The 21,213-nt window shown below is 41.2% G+C and overlaps 1 protein-coding gene across 2 annotated transcripts in view; it reads right to left on the bottom strand.

Annotated features, from left to right (window-relative positions):
• ZFYVE26 (zinc finger FYVE-type containing 26) overlaps positions 1 to 21,213 on the bottom strand; it is a 273,412-nt gene that overhangs the window by 206,075 nt on the left and 46,124 nt on the right. For both annotated transcript variants that reach the window (XM_030215525.1, XM_030215526.1), the window contains exons 12-15: positions 15,480 to 15,548; positions 12,127 to 12,278; positions 8,644 to 8,836; positions 3,278 to 3,532 (exon numbers count right to left, since the gene is read on the bottom strand). In XM_030215525.1, coding sequence (XP_030071385.1) covers positions 3,278 to 3,532; positions 8,644 to 8,836; positions 12,127 to 12,278; positions 15,480 to 15,548 — 669 coding nt within the window. The remainder of the gene's footprint in view (positions 1 to 3,277; positions 3,533 to 8,643; positions 8,837 to 12,126; positions 12,279 to 15,479; positions 15,549 to 21,213) is intronic.

The following is a 21,213-nucleotide window of genomic DNA, read 5'->3' as shown; positions in this document are numbered from 1 at the left end:
CCGATGTTACATTTACCCAGTCTATATTTGGATAATTGAAGTCACCCATTATTATCACATTGCCCATTTTGTTCGCGTCTCTGATTTCTTTTATCATTTCTGTGTCTACCTGCTCATCCTGGCGAGGCGGACGGTAGTATACACCGTTTTTTTCCCTTTTATACATGGAATTTCAACCCACAATGATTCAAAGGTGTGATTTGTGTCCTGCTGAATTTGTAATCTATCTGAGTCAAGGCTCTCGTTAATATACAATGCTACCCCTCCACCAGTCCGGTCCACCCTACCACTATGATATACTTTGTACCCCGGTATGACATTGTCCCATTGGTTATCCTCCTTCCACCAGGTCTCAGTAATGCCTATTATATCCAATTTTTCGTTTAGTGCAATATATTCCAACTCTCCCATCTTATTTCCCATATTGTGAACTCAGGCTTTTTTTTTTATTCAGATTTTATCCAGACAAGTTAGGATTGATGACATCATTTTAATTACGCATGCAGCAGAATGATTGCATTTATTGGGGTTTTTTTTCCAGCAGCATTAAGTAGATTTTTTGACTAATATTATATAATTATATACATGCAGCAGAGTGATAGTATTTGTTGATTCTTTCATCAGCGCTAAGTAGATCTTTTGAAATATATTAATGCATCTGATAAGATTAGACTATTTTTGAAATTTGTAGGTGGACACTTGTGTAGATTTTTTGATATTATTCCTTTGATCTAGTAATCACAGTTTAGCAAAAATACATAGTAAAAACTTTTTTAGATACATTAAAAGCAGGAAACCGGCCAAAGAGTCGGTTGGGCCGCTGGACGAAAATGGTGTTAAAGGGGCGATCAAGGAGGACAAAGCCGTAGCGGAGAAATTAAACGAATTCTTTGCTTCGGTCTTCACCGAGGAGGATTTGGGGGGGACACCGGTGCCGGAAAGAATATTTGAAGCGGGGGAATCGGAGAAACTAAACAAATTCTCTGTAACCTTGGAGGATGTAATGGGTCAGTTCAGCAAGCTGAAGAGTAGTAAATCACCGGGACCTGATGGTATTCATCCCAGAGTATTAATAGAACTAAAAAATGAACTTGCGGAGCTACTGTTAGAAATATGCAATCTGTCCCTAAAATCGAGTGTAATACCGGAAGACTGGAGGGTAGCCAATGTTACTCCGATTTTTAAGAAGGGTTCCAGAGGAGATCCGGGAAATTATAGACCGGTGAGTCTGACGTCGGTGCCGGGCAAGATGGTGGAGGCTATTATTAAGAATAAAATTGCAGAGCATATACAAAAACATGGACTGATGAGACAAAGTCAGCACGGATTTAGTGAAGGGAAGTCTTGCCTCACCAATCTAATGCATTTTTTGAGGGGGTAAGCAAACATGTGGACAATGGGGAGCCGGTTGATATTGTATATCTGGATTTTCAGAAGGCGTTTGACAAAGTGCCGCACGAAAGACTCCTGAAGAAATTGCAGAGTCATGGAATCGGAGGTAGGGTATTATTATGGATTAAGAACTGGTTGAAAGATAGGAAGCAGAGAGTAGGATTGCGTGGCCAGTATTCTCAGTGGAGGAGGGTAGTTAGTGGGGTCCCGCAGGGGTCTGTGCTGGGTCCGTTGCTTTTTAATGTATTTATAAATGACCTAGAGATGGGAATAACTAGTGAGGTAATTAAATTCGCCGATGACACAAAATTATTCAGGGTCGTCAAGTCGCAGGAGGAATGTGAACGATTACAGGAGGACCTTGCGAGACTGGGAGAATGGGCGTGCAAGTGGCAGATGAAGTTCAATGTTGACAAGTGCAAAGTGATGCATGTGGGTAAGAGGAACCCGAATTATAGCTACGTCTTGCAAGGTTCCGCGTTAGGAGTTACGGATCAAGAAAGGGATCTGGGTGTCGTCGTCGATGATACGCTGAAACCTTCTGCTCAGTGTGCTGCTGCGGCTAGGAAAGCGAATAGAATGTTGGGTGTTATTAAGAAGGGTATGGAGTCCAGGTGTGCGGATGTTATAATGCCGTTGTATCGCTCCATGGTGCGACCGCACCTGGAGTATTGTGTTCAGTACTGGTCTCCGTATCTCAAAAAAGATATAGTAGAATTGGAAAAGGTACAGCGAAGGGCGACGAAAATGATAGTGGGGATGGGACGACTTTCCTATGAAGAGAGGCTGAGAAGGCTAGGGCTTTTCAGCTTGGAGAAGAGACGGCTGAGGGGAGATATGATAGAAGTGTATAAAATAATGAGTGGAATGGATCGGGTGGATGTGAAGCGACTGTTCACGCTATCCAAAAATACTAGGACTAGAGGGCATGAGTTGAAGCTACAGTGTGGTAAATTTAAAACGAATCGGAGAAAATTTTTCTTCACCCAACGTGTAATTAGACTCTGGAATTCATTGCCGGAGAACGTGGTACGGGCGGTTAGCTTGACGGAGTTTAAAAAGGGGTTAGATAGATTCCTAAAGGACAAGTCCATAGACCGCTATTAAATGGACTGGAAAAATTCCTCATTTTTAGGTACAACTTGTCTGGAATGTTTTTACGTTTGGGGAGCGTGCCAGGTGCCCTTGACCTGGATTGGCCACTGTCGGTGACAGGATGCTGGGCTAGATGGACCTTTGGTCTTTCCCAGTATGGCACTACTTATGTACTTATGTACTTATAATCAGTTCTATGAGGTACTCCGATACTTTTGTTTGGCAATTATAATTATGTATATATTTTTCCAAAGGTGGATATTTCTGGTAGTGCACATGGTACGTTATTTAGCATGTAGTTACTATCTTCATTTTTTAATGTCTGATTTTTTTCTTTCTTCTCTTTTGCATATTATTAATTTTATTGTGATATTAGTTTTATAAATTGTCGATGTTGTATCTTAAGTGTTTTGAAGTGATATTTTCTGTATAATTTTTAAGACTCCTGAGGCAGGCCTTTGGCCGAAACACAGGCCCATGTTGAGTCAGTAGATACAATAAAAAATTGGACTTTACAGAGTCATCTGTCCATTTATTGGCACCTTCGCTGTGGTTGTGTGCCTGTTCTTGTATATTGTACAATGTCATGTTTTTTTTTTTTTTTATAGATGGTTTGTTGTTACCTGCCTAGAATACGAGATAGTGTAGGCTATACATTTTTAAATAAATAAAACAAAAATATAACCAATCTGATTCCGTCCTCAGATGTAATGAATTGCTGCCTTCATTTTTTCCCCCTCTAGACATGCTGAACAAACTGAACTTTGCTGCTTGCCAAGTGAAAACCTACCTCTGCTCTCCAGGGTACTGTGCAGCTGCCTCTCAGCAGTATCCAGCAGTTGCTTGCATGTCTTCCAAAGCTGGCAATGGGTACATGCCAGGTCAAATGCTGCCATGGCAGAAGGGCTTAGGCCCTCCAGCACATCCCTCAAAGGGTCAGTCTTCTCCAACGGGACACTACTAAGCCAAAATTCCTCTTGTAATGAGCCTCCGGAGACAGCAAGCAGCTTATCGGTAACATCCGATATAGAATAAAACACCATACCTGAGTAACCCAACAACAAAAGTTTAGTGTCATCAGAAAAGTGGCTAGCATTGCTAGTACATTCTATACCAGAACATATTGTCTTCAAATTCAGGTTGTGGAAAGAAAAACAAAACAAGTCAAAGTGGTTTTCAGATAACATGAATTACCTCAAGCGACAAGCCAATCCAACTTTATGTATACTCTAGAAACGAGCTTTGTGTTTCATAAAAAGTGGATGCTCCATTAGAGTAAAACTAGCCTGCTCTTTTGGCTTATAGATTTTTCTAATTCAACTACTTTCCTTTCCCAATCCACTCAAGGCAAGTTTAGATATGGTAGGTAACTTAGCTACAAACTTAGGGGCCCTTTTACCAAGCTATGGTAAGTACTAATGCATGCATACAATAGCAAAAAACAGTTTACCACAGGGCATGCTGGAGTCCCATGGTAACATTTATATTGTAACATTTCTCATCCCCCCCAACAACCCCCCCCCCCCCCCAGCCAATATAGTTTATTTAAAATGTGATACACAGCTAATACAACAAAAATTGTTAACAGTTTCAACCAAAGGATAAAATTACAAAAGGGAAAAGAACGGTGGTACATCAAATGTGGCATAAACAAACATTGTCAGTAAGAGAGCAAACAATCACTCAAGGAGAGGATACAGAGACACAGAGGGGATACTAATACAGAAAAAAAGAAACCAATCAGCCATTTTACCCCAACAGTAAAAATAGCCTTTGCACGCGGGAATGACCCATTTAAGGACACGTGTGACAGAACAGTAGTTTTTTAAGCCTGTAAAACTGCCTTATTTCCTGCCATGTATTTCTTCTAGTGGCCAGCAGGTGGTGCATGTTTTATGAAAAAGCTGATATAGAAAAGGGAATGCTCTCTCTTTAGTTTCACTCAGTGAGGAAATGATCTACAGTACTGTGAGCAGTATACTTTTAAAAACTTGTTGTTCTGGGCTCTGATTGGCCCAGGAGCTCATTTTCATTTGGATTTTTACTGGCTTTTTCCCCAGTCTTAGCCAGGGAGAAGATGGAAAGAGATCTTTCTGCTGAGGCCCTGTGATTAGTTATATTTGATAATCTGGACTGTGAGCAGCATATTTCCTAATCTTCCCATATGCTTTTTAGAAACAAAAGTAACAGCAGTTTAGCAGATGCTGGATAAAAAGTTTCAGCTAATGTTTAAGAACTTAGAGCAGTGCACAAAAGATTGTAGGGGTTCAGGCAAGATTTTTGTGCTCTTACGCGGAGTGTATTGGATGTGGAGGATGCAGCTCATGCAACAGAGGAAGAGAAGACCCAATTGCAGCCAAACTCAGACAATACAAGGGCCAAATTAGATGATTTAGAAAATTGGACATGGAAGAATAACCTTTGTCTGGTAGGTCTCCCAGAAAGAATCATAGAACAAAACAAAAACAAAACCCCACCACTGATTTTTGGAAACCTGGCTATTACAAAACCTGCAACTCAACAAAACAGCAGGGCCCCTTTACATACAGCGAATCCATCATGTGGGTCTGAAGTAGAATACAGAATGGTCAAGAGTGGCGTTTTTCAGATGATTGAATTTTGCAAGCTATCAAGTTAGGCAGTGACTATGAGAACATGTATATCCTATATTCTCAGGACTGATCAGCAAGAGGAGAGAGTGCACCCATATGTTATGAGCTGTTTACATTAAAGATACGGTTTGCCTTGCAGTACCCAGCAAAATTGAAGGTTATACAAGGAGACACCTATGTTTTTGTGAAGTCACACAATGCACAGGAGTTCACGGGTCACCTGGAGACAGAGAGCAGATAGGAGCTTCATGTATCCTGCTAATGGAGGGAAGTCACTTGATTGCAGTGATAGTATTGAAAAAAAAACTGGCTGATACACAGTTTGTGATATCTAAAACTGACTGGGAACTGCATAAGCAGATAAGGAAAAAAGGTCTTAATTTTTTTTTCTTGACGTTCCAATTAGACCAGTCCAGTACTACTGAGTTGTATCTGTCAGCCAATGGATGGAGACAGAGATTAAAGGACTGTGATGCATATCACAAGGTCAATGCACAGGCACTGCTCTTCAGTATTCCTATAACAAAGCTAAACACCAACATATCACTGGAAGGAATTCAGGGTTTACTATTTAAAAAGCTGAACTGAAAGAACTCAAGCAACCCTTAAAATCCAAGATGCCAGGAGGAATAAAAAACAAAAAAGCTGGAAAAACAGAAGAAAAAACTAACTGAAAAAAATAGGGCAGGTTTCTGGACTTGTCTGGCTGGAGCCCAAGGAAAAAAAGTTAACAGATATGAACAAAGTTTTCCTTCCCTCTTGTTCCACCAGACCAGAATTAGTGGGATTTGGCAAAGGAAATCAACCAATCAGCTGGGCAGGATGAAGAAACACTGGAAGACAAAATGGCTGCTTCAATAACTATATCTTCCCTAGTGTAAGCATCCAGCCTAGAAAACTTTAAAATGAATGCAGAGAAGACCAAGTGGCAGCTTTACAAATACTTGAAGAGGAAACTGCATGAGCTTCAGTCCATGTCACCCCCACTCCTCTTATCAAATGACCCTTAAAAGGAAAAAGACCTTTAGTAAAATAAGCAGAATTGCCTCTTTCAATAAATAGGTGATCAGGGCCTTTGAAAATTGCACTTCTTAGGGCTCACGAAAAAAAACAGTCCAACCTGCAAAAATCACTGGTAACTTCTAAGCATCTGAACAAAACTCTTTTTCAAATCTAAAAGTATTACAACCTTAAACTCATCCCCTCCATCCTCCCCAAAAAAGCAGGAAGATCCAGGGGGAGGAGCTAAGATGGCATTACATTAGGCCATGGATCATCAAGCTCTGGCACTAGCATTTCTTTATTTCTCAATTCTTTGTTTCCAACCATTACCATTTCCCTGTGTAATAGATAAATGGAAAGCCAGAAAAGCCTTGTTTCCCTCTGTGATAGGTAAGTGGAAAGCCAGAAAAGGCTCCGTGAAGCTAGTGCTTCAGGGATCCATAGATTCTAATGTGGTTCCTGCATCAAATATGGCCACAAGCAGAAGCCAGGGAGGAGCTACATGTTTCACTCCGCTCCGGCAGCCCTTCCCCTCCACTGTAACCAGCATTGCTGGTAAGCACTCCAGGAAGTAATGTGGCTGTTGAATCGGTTGTAGTCAGCTAGATGCAGCTCAAACTGTTCAACCCTCTGTATGCCTAAAGGGGGTCGAGTGCAGCAGGAGGCAGTTCTGTGCCTGAACTAAACGGTACTCCTGGGAAAGAAGCCAGCACTACCGAAGCAATTGCAAAGGTTGGACCTATTTCTTTATTGTCCTTGGTTCCTCTCTGCAAGACACTACCTGAATTCCATGTATTGGACCTGGAAACCAAGGGGAGGAAGAAAGTGTCCCTTGAAGATGTTTAGGACTGTGTATAGAATCGAGGGGTTTCTTCAAAATTGTTTCCCCAGTGTCTGAATTCTCAAAGTAGACTACTGAAGTTAACAGCTCAAGGTAAGAAAATAGAAATTTTGGAGCAGATTTTGAGCATTCTGTGGAAGCAGACTATTTCTGTTCAGAATTCTAGTGCTGCTTTTGTGAAAGACAGTCTCTCCTTGCATATGAAGTTAGAAGTTGTAGAAAATTCTTCTCAGAATAACAATGTCAGACTGCTTAATTTTCCCAAGACTAGGTTGTCATCATCTAAAATATTGTGGGATATGTATTTGAAAGATGTTTTGAAGAGGGGGTTATTGGGAAAAATAGAAGCAATTCAGTTATTACATTACATTGATATTTATATCCCACACTAGCTCTAGAGTTCAATGTGGTTCACATAAAAGAAACCGGGCATTCCTGGGAATTAACAGAACAACAGAGCTAACTTGTCTTATTTAGAAATAAACTCCCAAAAGAAAAAAAAAAAGCTTTCAATAGGCTTGCAAAATATTCTATAATTAGTTTGACATCTAACTCCTGTTGCTAATAGATTCCATCACCTAGCTGATTAATAACAAAATGGAGATGAAAATATTCTTGTTTACATAGGAGTTACTAGTAGAAAAATTAATCAAATTGTCCATATAATCAGGAGCATGTCCCTGCAAGCTAAGAAAGGTTAAAGAGCATAATTTAAAGATCGTTTGTGGCACAATTGGTAGTATAATATTGGTGCATTGGCTGGGAATCAAACCCGGAAACAGTAGTCAATACAAACTCAAGAGCAGGGGAGTAACACTCTCAAATTTAGAGGCCCTGCATATCCACCATGCTGCCATGTTTTACAACATCTGCAGTTTCCTTAAAACTGACTCTTTGTAATCTACATAGATAATATTACCAAAATATATATATGAGCAAAAACCAAGTTTTAGACTATTAATCTAAATGCTTCAAAATTAAAGTTTGCTCTAATGCATCTGAGTTTCCATAACAACCCAATGAACCTTGTGGTGATCACCTGTACTTGAGGCTCAAAAGTTAAGACAGTTGTTCATCACCCCAATGATTCTAAGAGTAGATTCCAAGGTATATGATACATTACTTACAATATTTTTGTTCATAACCGTATTGAAAAGGACTGCTCAAAACCACAAATTTAGTCTTCTCTCTGTTAAGTTTTAGTTTAAATGTAGTGGCCCATATTTCTAAAAACCTCTAGCACCCAGAAAATAGTTTGGACTTGAATTTTTTGTAGTCTCATCTCAAAATATGATATCCAATAGAGCAACACTAGTAGCTGTTTTAAGACCCAAAGGAATAATATTACACATACTTAGAGGGCACATTCTATTCTCTCTGTTTAATAGATTATATATTAGTATCGAGCTCCCTACTCTCACAAATTACTAACGTTACCATAAGTTCTCCTCAGAAGTATCAGATCATGCTATGATCTGTGTGGATACTTAGGTGACAAGTGTCTGGGCTGCAACACTGAAGATTCCCATTGTGTCTGTATAATGATCCTTAAATTCATAGAATTTCTGAGTAAGAAGTGGGAATATCAAGGGTCTAATCAGAAATCATAAGGAACCCCTCCGGAGCTTGAACGACCAATATCAAGCTAGTCTTCGCACAAAGAAGCTTAATGCTGGAGAAATTAACAGCACCTGCTCATACCTGCTGCTGCTGCATTCCCAATGGCCTGCAGGGTAGAGCACCCACTGCCAGATTTCTTGCTGCTATTATCCAAACTTTGGCTTTCAATCTTCTGCTCTACTCTTGTTAGATCTTTCAACACCTCCTGGTAACGCTCCATAAAGGGCAACTCGCCATAGCAGACAGCGGATTCCAGATTGAACATTACGGCTACCTATAAGATGCAGCATTACAATTAGAGGTTGAATAAATGAGAAACGAGCATTTACGATTCATCACACTATGCAGAACAGCAACATTTTGGAGCAATGGCCTGGGGAGAAAATGGTAGCAATCTGAAAGACTAGTAACAAAGAAAACACAGAAAGGAAACTAGTAGATAATATAGAGCTTTGATAGCTAACAGCAGCAGTCATATCAAATCACAGACTTCTGCACTGGTGTTGAATTCTCCCTGGGATAGGCCTACTTTACTGAACACTAACCTTTTTTCTTCTATGCATCGCTAGCACCAACATACAAAATCCACTTACATAAGTAATGCCATACTGGGAAAAGATCAAGGGTCCATCAAGCCCAGCATCCTGTCCACGGCAGTGGCCAATCCAAGCCAAAGGCACCTGGCAAGCTTCCCAAACGTACAAACATTCTATACATGTTATTCCTGGAATTGTGGATTTATCCCAAGTCCATTTAGTAGTGGTTTATGGACTTGTCCTTTAGGAAACTTAAAGGAGGGCTCTCTTGCTTCTAAAACGTTCAACACCTCTTGGAAAGTTACACAATTATGCTGACAAAATTAAACTGTACCACCTTAACTAGCTTCCCTGAAAAAAGAAGGAACTATCATGTTCATGTTTTACTGTATTAAAAAAAATGCAGAAAAAGACTTAACGATATCAGCTATTGTATGTCTGACAATGCAGGTCAGTCAAGTACAATATAATCAGCTCTCTGCCAAGCTGAAAATGCAAGAGATCACCAGCGGCTAAGTCTATGTACCTCAGGGGCAATGTCTCCAAATGGGCTGGTTTTGCACATACCACAACAGGAACAAATTTCACTCGTAAGCAGGCTATCTTACAGATAATCTCACTCTGTTAAGATTCACTGCTAATGCTCAGCTCAACACTTGTGAACTGTGCCAAAGAGCCTCTTTCTGGACTACATAAGGTGAAATATGCTCAGGCAATATATCAAGAGGTGCTTGGAAACTTCATCAGTGGCATCCAATACAAATGGGAAAAGTTCTGTATTTTTCCACCATGTTTCTTAGTCTGAAGGTATTGGCTGGTACTTGCGTGGAGAAAGAGAAATCCTCAAAGTACAGAACAGTCACTTGGTACTGACATTCCTATTAGCTGCACTGTTCTTGTGGGCTTCTCCTTTACTACAATGGCTGGTTCTCTTGCTTCAAGCTATTTATTTACAGGAATGCAAATGTCCCAGGTAATCAACTTCTTCATTCTCTATAATTCTGTCCCCAAAAAATAGCAGCATTCTACTTCTTTTTATCTTCAGGAATGCGTCCAACAGTAGCCGGTCCTCTTAACTTTTCCATTAGTTTCTCTCCTACTGCAGTGGGTCTAAGAAAAAGCTGTAAGCCATGATACATCTTATCTGGGATGTTAATCACCTGAAATGTTTGCTAAGAGTGAGTTTTCTCCAGAGTGACAGACAGGCAGCATGATTTTTATTTTTAATTTTTTCTTCTTGTCGTAACTGAAGAGATTTAGCATTTACCTTATATAAATGAAGGTTACTCAGACTTGGGAAGAGAAATTTCACCTTTCTCAAATAAGAATAGCAACTGGCTCACATCTTCACAGAACTTGTGTGTAGAAGAGCTTTTAGAGATGTGAGAAAGTCAAGTTTTGGGAGAAGGACAGCAGCTCTCAGAAGGGCAGCACTGAGAGGGTTTAGTCTCTGGAGCTAATGCAGAAAGCTTGAAGCCTGCTTGGGTGATAGTAGTCAACCTGAGATTATGTGGGAGGAGGCAGGGGAGGACTAACCAATTCCAGGGAAGGAGGGGGTCATTTCAATATATTTCAAAGGGCTGGGGAAAAGGAAAGATTGGATTAACTTCTAATTAGCATATAATTTGCATACAACAGATAACTGGGACTAAGACTTATTACAAGTTCTTATTACAAGACCCAGTGGGCCCTGAGGGGCCTTGGTGGGAGTACTAGAGCCCACCAGACTAAAATGAGAATAAAACTGGGTGGTGTCTTCAAACTGGGAATTGTACCCTAAGCGAAAAGGAGAACATTAAATAGACAGAGGTGCCACAGTAGGGTAGAGATGGCTCTCTCCCTTCTATGGATTTGAGAGGTCTTTTGGTGGATAAGATTGCTGATTTGGTCTACACCTTTGGGTAGGACCAGATGGACTGCTGATTCAGCCTATATGTTCAAGTAGGTGGTGAAGTGGTGCATACTCGGACTACACTTTGGGTAGGTGATGGTTCCACACCTAGAATCTTGGATAATACCTTGTTATTTATTTATTTTTCCAATAACTTGTACAAGATACTTGAACTTCCTTGTTTGTGTATGTTACGCTTTTAAAAAGGCTACCCTCCCCCACACACGCAAATGTAATTGCTCATTGATGCAGTAAGCTAATCATATGCAAATTTGATACATGCAGAGCACACCAGATGCATATGCACAAGATTCTGTGCTAAGGGCATCTACTACTGTGTACATATTCGATCAGCAAACTTCTGCTGGAAAGTTTTTCTGCACATATATATCACAAAATTTCTGTGCATAAGATTTCTGAAATGCCAATGTTTATGTGCAGCACATGCACAAATTAAAAAACACAACCTGTATGTTAAGACCTGTGCGCAGGACCGTCACTTCCTCCATTCCATCTTAAAATGTTGTGGATACTGTTATGCTCCCAGCAAAAAGAGGAAACAGGCAATAAATCCCCTCAGATTTTACTACAGAAGAACAAGCTAACCTTTCTATGCTTACTCAGACCTGTATAACTGAAACCAGACTTTCAAACATAGACACTAAGATAGTGAATCCATTATGTTTAAATAGTTTTTATTAGCAAGAACAAAAAAAAAACAGAAAAGAAAATCAGGTAGCAGGTACGGTTACAAGCACTCACACATATCTGAAATTTTACACCTGGTAGTCGTTTCACATTTCTGCTGCCTGGCTACCAGATCTCTGTGAAGTACTGTGGGATGCACTGCTGGAGGTAGGAAATGAAATCCAATTTTGGGTCTGGCTGGCTAGCAATCTAGAGCACCAAGCTCACACATCCATCTTGGAGAATGACATCACATCCTCCCTTGGGTGATATTCTGAATAACGGTTGTGTTATTTTTTTTTCCCCATTGTACTGAATACTCAGTTTGGCTATAGTCACAGAACACAACCTAAGTCTGGTTTCACATCTGTTATCTAACCAAAATTAACTTTTGATATGAACAAAACCCGTATGAAAAATGAAGATCCCTACTTCTGATTGCTCAGTTACCTGATGTGCTTCAATAAAATTTCCTCTTAAGATACAGGAAATGAAGAGGGATTCGGGTGGGGAAAGCATCATAGGAATGAGCAGGTAGTGCTGTGGTAGTTGTGTTCTGCATTCTCTCTCACTCTTTCCAGGCAGAGCACTGGCACTCCCTTCTAAAATAGAAAAGGTAAAGAAAGACCATAACAATTATCCTAGATGACAATATTCCAAGTGTTATTAAAGATGCTCTTTTTAATGGAGTTTGAAACAGCAATCTTTGCTTAATATTATTTGAGCATCAGCAATTCAGCCAAGGCAGCACATACCCTACACAAGGGTTCTTCTCAGCGAAAGGTTGACAATGGCACACAATCAACAGATTATGAATGCCTATAAAACTGATTTACTTTGGGTGAGAAAAATATCTGTTGATCTTTCTCCTTCTGTTTCCCTGGGTGCTCAAGAAGTTAGGATTTCGGGTGCACCCTAAATGCAAAGCTTAATTTTCAGTCTCACGTTAATGATTTGGCTAAAACTTCTTTGTAGCATCTTCACCTTAGATATCTGCAACCTTATTTGTATTTATATAATCTCAGGACTGTAGTCTAGCTGGTTAGTGTGGGTCAATTATTAGGTGTTCAAAATTATTGTTAGGATGCTGGAGGATAAGGCTTCATGATCTTTTTTCTCCTGTGCTTAGGCTTCATTGGCTTCGAGCAGCATCCAAAACATCCTTCAAGATTCTGTCTTTAGTCCATAAAAGATTCATCGTGTGTCCCCATTAAAGTCAAAAGTTTGCGGACATGCTTCTATTAGGAAATTCCAATTAACAACAAACAACACACTGGAATCCTGTAACAAGTCTATTTCACAAACTGGACCTATATTTTAAAGATATAGTTGCTGATCTCATTTCTCAAGATAACAATCTTTCTGAAAACTCTGTGAAAATATGTTTTCTTTTCCACCTGATTATTTGTATTTTTTAAAATAACTTATTTTTGTTTTGTTCTTTAAATTTGTGTTATGCTTCTTGTATTCTTTGCTATACATCATTAAGTGAGTCATACATTTGTATAACAAAATATTTTGAGGTTAGTAGCATATTAAAACCAGAAAGTGGCTGTGTAATCAAGCTAAACTGAGGGGGATTTTTGTTACAATGCAATAGTCTTAACTTCCAACTTCCTTTTAGCTTCTGGATTTTCCTTACTAGATGTCCACAGGATATTTCTACTAAACCAGACAAGGGCCCAAGGGACCAGATGACCTTATTTTATAGGCAGGATGTTTTAAGCAGGGCTGACTCAAAAGGTATCCGACACCTTAGGTGAAACTTCAGCCATGCACCTCCTCTTCCCCTCTCGACCCCACCTCCCCCAGGTGGAGCACATCTCCTTTCCCCTCTTGACCCCCTCTCCCAGGTGAAGCACCTCCCCTTCCCCTCTCAACCCTTCTCCCCTCAGTAGCAGCACCTCCCCTTTCCACTCTCAAACACTCTCCTCCCAGTGGCCAGCATGTCCTCTCTTCTCCTCTCGACCCTCCAAAATGGCATCCCCTCTTACCCTCCCCCTGAAGCTGGATTTCCTGTTTGCAGGAGAAGGGTAAGGACGGGACATGACAGCGATTGAGCACAGGCCTATGTCGAAAACCTCTACACTGGCACCAGATCCCTTCTAAGCCTCCACCTAGGGAAGAGGTAGGGTGAAGACAGTTAAGGGAAGGGAGAGATCATGAACACAGGACCAAAGGTAGGGAAGGTATGTTGACCTTGACCTGGATTGGCCGCTGTCAGGGACAGGATGCTGAGCTCGATGGATCTTTGGTCTTTTCCCAGTATGGCATTACTTATGAAAAAAAAGAGATGATACTCTCCTGCCATGTCACAACAGGCATGAATATAATCCACCTAGCGACTGGGTCGGCCCTGGTTTTGAGGTGCTTGGTTTGGAGGAAAAGGAAAAGAGGCACTTTTGTCCCCTCAAACAATATGTTAGTTAATAGGCAGATCAAAGCCCCAATCACGATAGGAGAAGCTTGTTGTTAACCCTACAGCTGGAAACAGCCTCTGTGTGCTCCACTCCCAAACACCACCCATTTCTGGCTTCACTACTGGAATCAAAGGCTGTACACCTGAGACCTGCTAGTTAGCTTAGGCAGTATAGTAAATCGTCAATAAACTATACATTGGCTCAGCCTCCAGCTCGCACATCTTAACAATTAGATGCTGCTTCAACCACTGCCATAATGAAGCCCCAAACTAGTCCTTGTTGTAGAAATACAAGTTTGCAGGACTGGAGAGGTTGTTTGTATGCATGTAGGGAGACAGCGTTGGGTGCTGACGGCAGAGAAAGGGGACTGGGAAGGGGAGGGCCTATGGCAATTTTTGCTTAAAGTTGCCAACTCTGCATCCATCATGTAGCTGTCACCAAGACAGCTACACCCTCACCCTCAGGGGGATACTGGTCCTGGGCCAAGGATGGGATGCTTGGCATATATGTATTTATAAACTCCCAATCAAAACATTTAGGCAGCTCACAAAACAGCATTACATGCAGAGCCATATTATACATTCAGACTTAGACAATATCTCTACAATTTCTAAGGCTTTTAGGTTAGGCTTAAATTGCCAGGGCATAAAGTCAGTCAAAAAAACAAGAAAAGCAACTCAAGCTTATACACATACACACACACAATCCCATGCTCCCCCACCTCAATTTAATGAGGCAAATTCCACTTATGTGTGTAACATTATACATATTTAGTCACGACTTATTTGCCTGAGTGAGTGTAGGACAGAAAGGGTACACACCTATGACTGGGTATGGCTTTTCAATTAGTCCCTGTACAAGCAGGTGGTGAGTTATAGACTGTAATCTATATATTTTTTTCTTTTCTTTCATAATGCATATATACAATATATTATTGTATGGTAGCTCTTTTTGACTTTACACACACGACTGGTAAGTCATCCAGCACGGACACTGAGACAGAAGCTATGCTCTGCTGGAGCCAGTCAAAAGCTCGTCCCTTGCTTTGACTCGGGAGCAGCAGGGGCCTTAGCTGCACACTGTTGATGCGAACAAGCACACTGGGGCTGAGCCTGAGAAGGCGGGCGAGAAAAGGTGGCGTACCCATGCCTCATTGAGTAATAGTGAGCAGTCTTGAGGTGCCATACACAAATATTGAATGAAAACACCACCACTACGCACAACACAAAAAATCAAAATGTTAAAGTGCTCTGCTATTTTTTTGACCCAACTTTCTTACCCATGCCATTTCATAGGCCAGGAAATATCTTCAGAGAATTTCTAGTGCTACAAACAGCACAAAACTTACAAGGAGTGGGGGGGGGGGGGGGCTGATTTCTGTACCTGATGTGCTAGTGCTTATTTCACCACTTGTACTTTCCACTAATAGCTGTTGTGTTCCCTCCTGACAGTCTGTGGTACAAAAAAAGAAAAGTTAGTAGGCCTCTGTAACAAAAACAGTCCCATCACAGAAAATATAACACTCCAAGATACACTTTCATGTAAGTTTAATCACACACTGAAACTTTATAAATACTAAACGTAACTATGGGAAAGTAACTTTTCAAACACATTACCAGCAGATTTCCCCCCCCCCCCCCCCCCAAGATGAAAACATTAAATCTGGAGAGAGAAGCTGCTTGGAGGTGCTGCAAGAGCCTGCTCCATGAAAGTGCACTGAGAGGAAAGGAATTAAGGACAAAGGAGAGCAGAGGGCACTCAAAAATGTTCTAATTCTGAACTCTGTCTGACTGAGCACTCAACCACAGAAAGCCACCATTCATCTTGAACAATACACAGGAATTTTAATCAGAAATCAAGTGGCACTTTGTGGGCTTTAACAGCATTCTAGGATGACTAGGAGAGACATGAAAGGGATAAAACAGAAAAACATGCCAAGAGAGGAAAAATAAAAAGCTAACATTCACCCTTTTGCTATTTACTGTATATATCATTTTTCAAAATTATCCCCAAAATATTTGAAAAGCTAGATATGCAGCACCAGGAAAGTCAGTTGATAAAGGCATTTCCATCCTACATGAAAAAAAAAAAAAAGTTCAGTTTAAAAGCAGGGATCAAATGTAGACAAAAACTGAAGTAGAAATTAATTGCTACAAATCCATGATGGAATGCTTGGAAATTTGAGGCACTTAAGTCTTCCTATGGTTCAGGCTGCAGTGAATCAATTAACATCGATAGAGGTCCGTTTAACTAAGGTGCATTAACGGATTTAGCGCACACAAATGAATTAGTGTAGTGCCAAAAGTCCTTCTAGAGAAGGAAACAAATGCAGAAGGCGCCTGGCGGGAGAGAGAAGAGATGGTATCAGTGTGTTTCTTGATTTGGTCAGTGACCTCAACCTTCTCTCCAAAAAGATTATCCCCCAGCATGGGGCACCTGCCAACCTCTGCTGAACCACACCTTGCAAGTCAGAGACACACGGCCATGAGAGTCTGCATATCGCTATATTTTGGGCAGAGATCCTGGATGCCACATCAAAAGTGTCATAGGTACCCCTGCCCATGAACTTTATGGCACACCTTCTACTGCTTGGTCAACTTGTGAAGCAACTCGGCCTGCTCCGGAGGGAGAGAATTGGCCAAATCAAGCATCTTGCACACCGAGTCCCGCAAGTAAATACTCGTGAAAAGCTGGTATGATTGTATACGTGACACAAGCATAGAGGACTGAAACATCTTCCTCCCAAAAGAGTCCAAAGTTCTAGCTTCTCTGCCTGGGGGTGACGAAGCATATTCCCCTAGAACTCTTGGCCTTTTTGAGGGCAGATTCAACCACAAGGGAGCGATGAGGCAACGGAGGCTTATCAAACCCAGGGGTGCTGTGAATCTGGTACATGATATCAATCTTCTTGGGCAATATCAGTACAGACAGAGGGGACTCCCAGAGAAGACTCGTAATTCAGGACCTCGAGAATCTTGGCCCTGGGCTCGTCTTCCATCTATAAAGAAAACAGAATGGCAGCAGCCATTTCCTTGACTAAAGAGGGAAAGGAAAGGCTCTTAGGAGTTCTTAATGGAACTGACATAATACTAAACAAGGCCAATTGAAAAAAAGTACATTTCTAATGCTGAGTGGAACGCTGGCAACGAATTTTCTAATCACAAATTTTTCGGAAGCAAGTTCCAAAGAGCTGGAGCAAGAAAAAAAATGCTGAAGTTCTTGTAGACCCCCACCGTGCTTTAGATGGGAGGGAGGGGGGTTAAAACAAGTCTATTATCAGTCAAAAATCGAAGAGTCCATGTTGGTGTATAAGTTATTGTTAAAGATGCAAGATAGGAAGGTGTACCATTATGGAAAGCTTTCTACGTCAATAGTAAGATTCAGTATTCTATAGGAAAACAAACACGATGCTACAGTAATGAGGATGCATGATCATAACATTTTGCTTTATGGATTATACAAGCAGCGTTGTTCTGAAGTGTTTGACGACGACTCAAGTTGGCTTTAAGTCATGCCTGTGTAGACAGAATTACAGTACATAAGTATTGCCATACTGGGACAGACCAAAGGTCCATCAAGCCCAGCATCCGGTTTTCAACAGTGGCCAATCCAGGTCACAAATACCTGGCAAGATCCCAAAAAAGTACAAACTATTTTATGCTGCTTATCCTGGGAAATATTGGACTATGGACTTTTCCTTTAGGAAGTCGTCCAAACCTTTTTAAAACTCTGCTAAGCTAACCACCTTTACCGCATTCTCTGGCAACGAATTCCAGAGTTTAATTACATGTCGAGTGAAGAAATATTTTCTCTGATTCGTTTTAAATTTACTACTTTGTAACTTCATCGCATGCCCCCTAGTCCTAGTATTTTTGGAAAGCTTAAACAGACGCTTCACGTCCACCCGTTCCACTTCACTCATTATTTTATAGACCTCTATCGTATCTCCCCTCAGCTGTCTTTTCTCCAAGCTGAAAAGTCCTAGCCGCTTTAGCCTTTCCTCATAGGGAAGTCGTCCCATCCCCTTTATCATTTTTGTCACCCTTCTCTGCACCTTTTCTAATTCCACTATATCTTTTTTGAGATGTGGTGACCAAATATTCGAAGTGCGGTCACACCATGGAGTGATACAAAGGCATTATAACGTACTTATTTTTGTTTTCCATTCCTTTCCTAATAATACCTAACATTCTATTTGCTATCTTAGCCACAGCAGCACACTGAGCAGAAGGTTTCAACGTATCATTAACGACGACACCTAGATCCCTTTCATGGTCGGTAACTCCTAACATGGAACCTTGCATGACATAGCTATAATTCGGGTTCCTCTTTCCCACATGAATCACTTTGCACTTGCTCATATTAAACGTCATCTGCCATTTAGACGCCCAGTCTCCCAGTCTCGTATGGTCCTCTAGTAATTTTTCACAATCCTCCCATGATTTAATAACTTTGTGTAACCTCACTAGTTACTCCCATCTCTAGGTAATTTATAAATATGTTAAAAAGCAGCGGTCCCAGCACAGACCCTTGGGGAACCCCACTAACTACCCTTCTCCATTGAGAATACTGACCATTTAACCCTACTCCCTGTTTTCTATCTTTTAACCAGTTTTTAATCCACAATAGGACAGTACCTCCTATCCCACGACTCTCCAATTTCCTCTGGAGTCTTTCATGAGTAACATGAGTTTATATAAGTATAGAAAAGGGTGCTAAGGGATGCAGCATCTACCAGGTTCTGAACCAACAGTGTAAAAGAGCATAATAAAGGGGTAACATGATCAATTTTTTTGGCACGACACAGGAAATGGGAGGCGGCATTATATAAAGTTTGTAGTCATCTCGGCTGTTTAGTAATACTTGCACAGACAGAGTTACAGTAATCCAATCGAGAAATTAAGAGTACTTCTTTAGAAGAGAAACTTAAGAAACTGTGTAAAGAACGAGGAAAACGAAGTTGTACCACTCAGGAAATTTGTGCTTTGAAGATGAGATGCAAGTCAAATATTACCCCAAGATAACAAAATGGCAGCACAGGTGGTATTTCCATGCCAAATAGATGCAAGACCAGGGATGGTTGCAGATGGTAGCCAGGCATTGAACAAGTAACTCGTTTCAGGAAATAGGACTAATTTATTTAAGTGCAGCCAGTGAGAAGGCTGTTAGGCAATCTTGCAGAGGTTTAATATCTAATACTACTAATCATTTCTATAGTGTTACCAGATATATGTAGTGCTTACACATTATGGGGCCCTTTTACTGAGCCCAACACAGGCTTACTGCTCACTCTTCCAGGACTACCGCCAGCCCATCACGGCCCTGGCAAGCGAGAAAAATGGCCCCCTCACTAGTGCAGGGCCCTTTTTCCCGCAGCTTGGTAAAAGAACCTCTATATGCATTTGAGAGGTGAAGCTGGATAAAGCAAAAGGATATCATCAGTATAATAAAAAGCTCTAATATAGTCCTAGACAACTGCTGCCAGTGGACTAAGAAAAATGTTGAAAAGTAAACAAAAGAACTGGGCCCTGAGGAAAACCACAGGTGAGTTGGTGGGAACTAGACTGATTAGCAGTATGGACTGAGAAAAGACCAATTAGTAAAGGTATAGAGTGGAGGAGTGGCCTAGTGGTTAGGGTGGTGGACTTTGGTCCTGGGGAACTGAGGAACTGAGTTCGATTCCCGGCCCAGGCAGCTCCTTGTGACTCTGGGCAAGTCACTTACCCCTCCATTGCCTGCCGCATTGAGCCTGCCATGAGTGGGAAAAAGTGCGGGGTACAAATAAAAATAAATAAATAAATAAATAATATTATACACCACAGGGTGTGACCGAGGTACTGTATTTTATCATGTCACTGGAATAAGAGAGGATTCTTTCCCTCCTAAGGGAGCTCCCATATAAAAGTCTGTATTATTGGCTTGTGAGACAGTAACAATAAGTCTGTGAATCCATACTGACTGTGCAATCAGTGGAATCAAGGAAGTACTGAGTATACCGTTGTTGATTTGAGATGGACAGGAGTGACTTCAGCAACACGCTCACATTTTAGACAAGGAATCAGTTAGATGTGAACTACTATGCTCCATCCCAACCCAAATACAGAAATTAAGAATCATAAGCAAAATCAAAGGAATATATACAGTGGTGGAAATAAGTATTTGATCCCTTGCTGATTTTGTAAGTTTGCCCACTGACAAAGACATGAGCAGCCCATAATTGAAGGGTAGGTTATTGGTAACAGTGAGAGATAGCACATCACAAATTAAATCCGGAAAATCACATTGTGGAAAGTATATGAATTTATTTGCATTCTGCAGAGGGAAATAAGTATTTGATCCCCCACCAACCAGTAAGAGATCTGGCCCCTACAGACCAGGTAGATGCTCCAAATCAACTCGTTACCTGCATGACAGACAGCTGTCGGCAATGGTCACCTGTATGAAAGACACCTGTCCACAGACTCAGTGAATCAGTCAGACTCTAACCTCTACAAAATGGCCAAGAGCAAGGAGCTGTCTAAGGATGTCAGGGACAAGATCATACACCTGCACAAGGCTGGAATGGGCTACAAAACCATCAGTAAGACGCTGGGCGAGAAGGAGACAACTGTTGGTGCCATAGTAAGAAAATGGAAGAAGTACAAAATGACTGTCAATCGACAAAGATCTGGGGCTCCACGCAAAATCTCACCTCGTGGGGTATCCTTGATCATGAGGAAGGTTAGAAATCAGCCTACAACTACAAGGGGGGAACTTGTCAATGATCTCAAGGCAGCTGGGACCACTGTCACCACGAAAACCATTGGTAACACATTACGACATAACGGATTGCAATCCTGCAGTGCCCGCAAGGTCCCCCTGCTCCGGAAGGCACATGTGACGGCCCGTCTGAAGTTTGCCAGTGAACACCTGGATGATGCCGAGAGTGATTGGAGAAGGTGCTGTGGTCAGATGAGACAAAAATTGAGCTCTTTGGCATGAACTCAACTCGCCGTGTTTGGAGGAAGAGAAATGCTGCCTATGACCCAAAGAACACCGTCCCCACTGTCAAGCATGGAGGTGGAAATGTTATGTTTTGGGGGTGTTTCTCTGCTAAGGGCACAGGACTACTTCACCG

This window comes from Microcaecilia unicolor, chromosome 9, assembly GCF_901765095.1.
Source record: "Microcaecilia unicolor chromosome 9, aMicUni1.1, whole genome shotgun sequence".
In the NCBI taxonomy this organism is placed as follows: Eukaryota; Metazoa; Chordata; class Amphibia; order Gymnophiona; family Siphonopidae; genus Microcaecilia; species Microcaecilia unicolor.
This window is presented reverse-complemented; position numbering and strand designations above follow the sequence as displayed.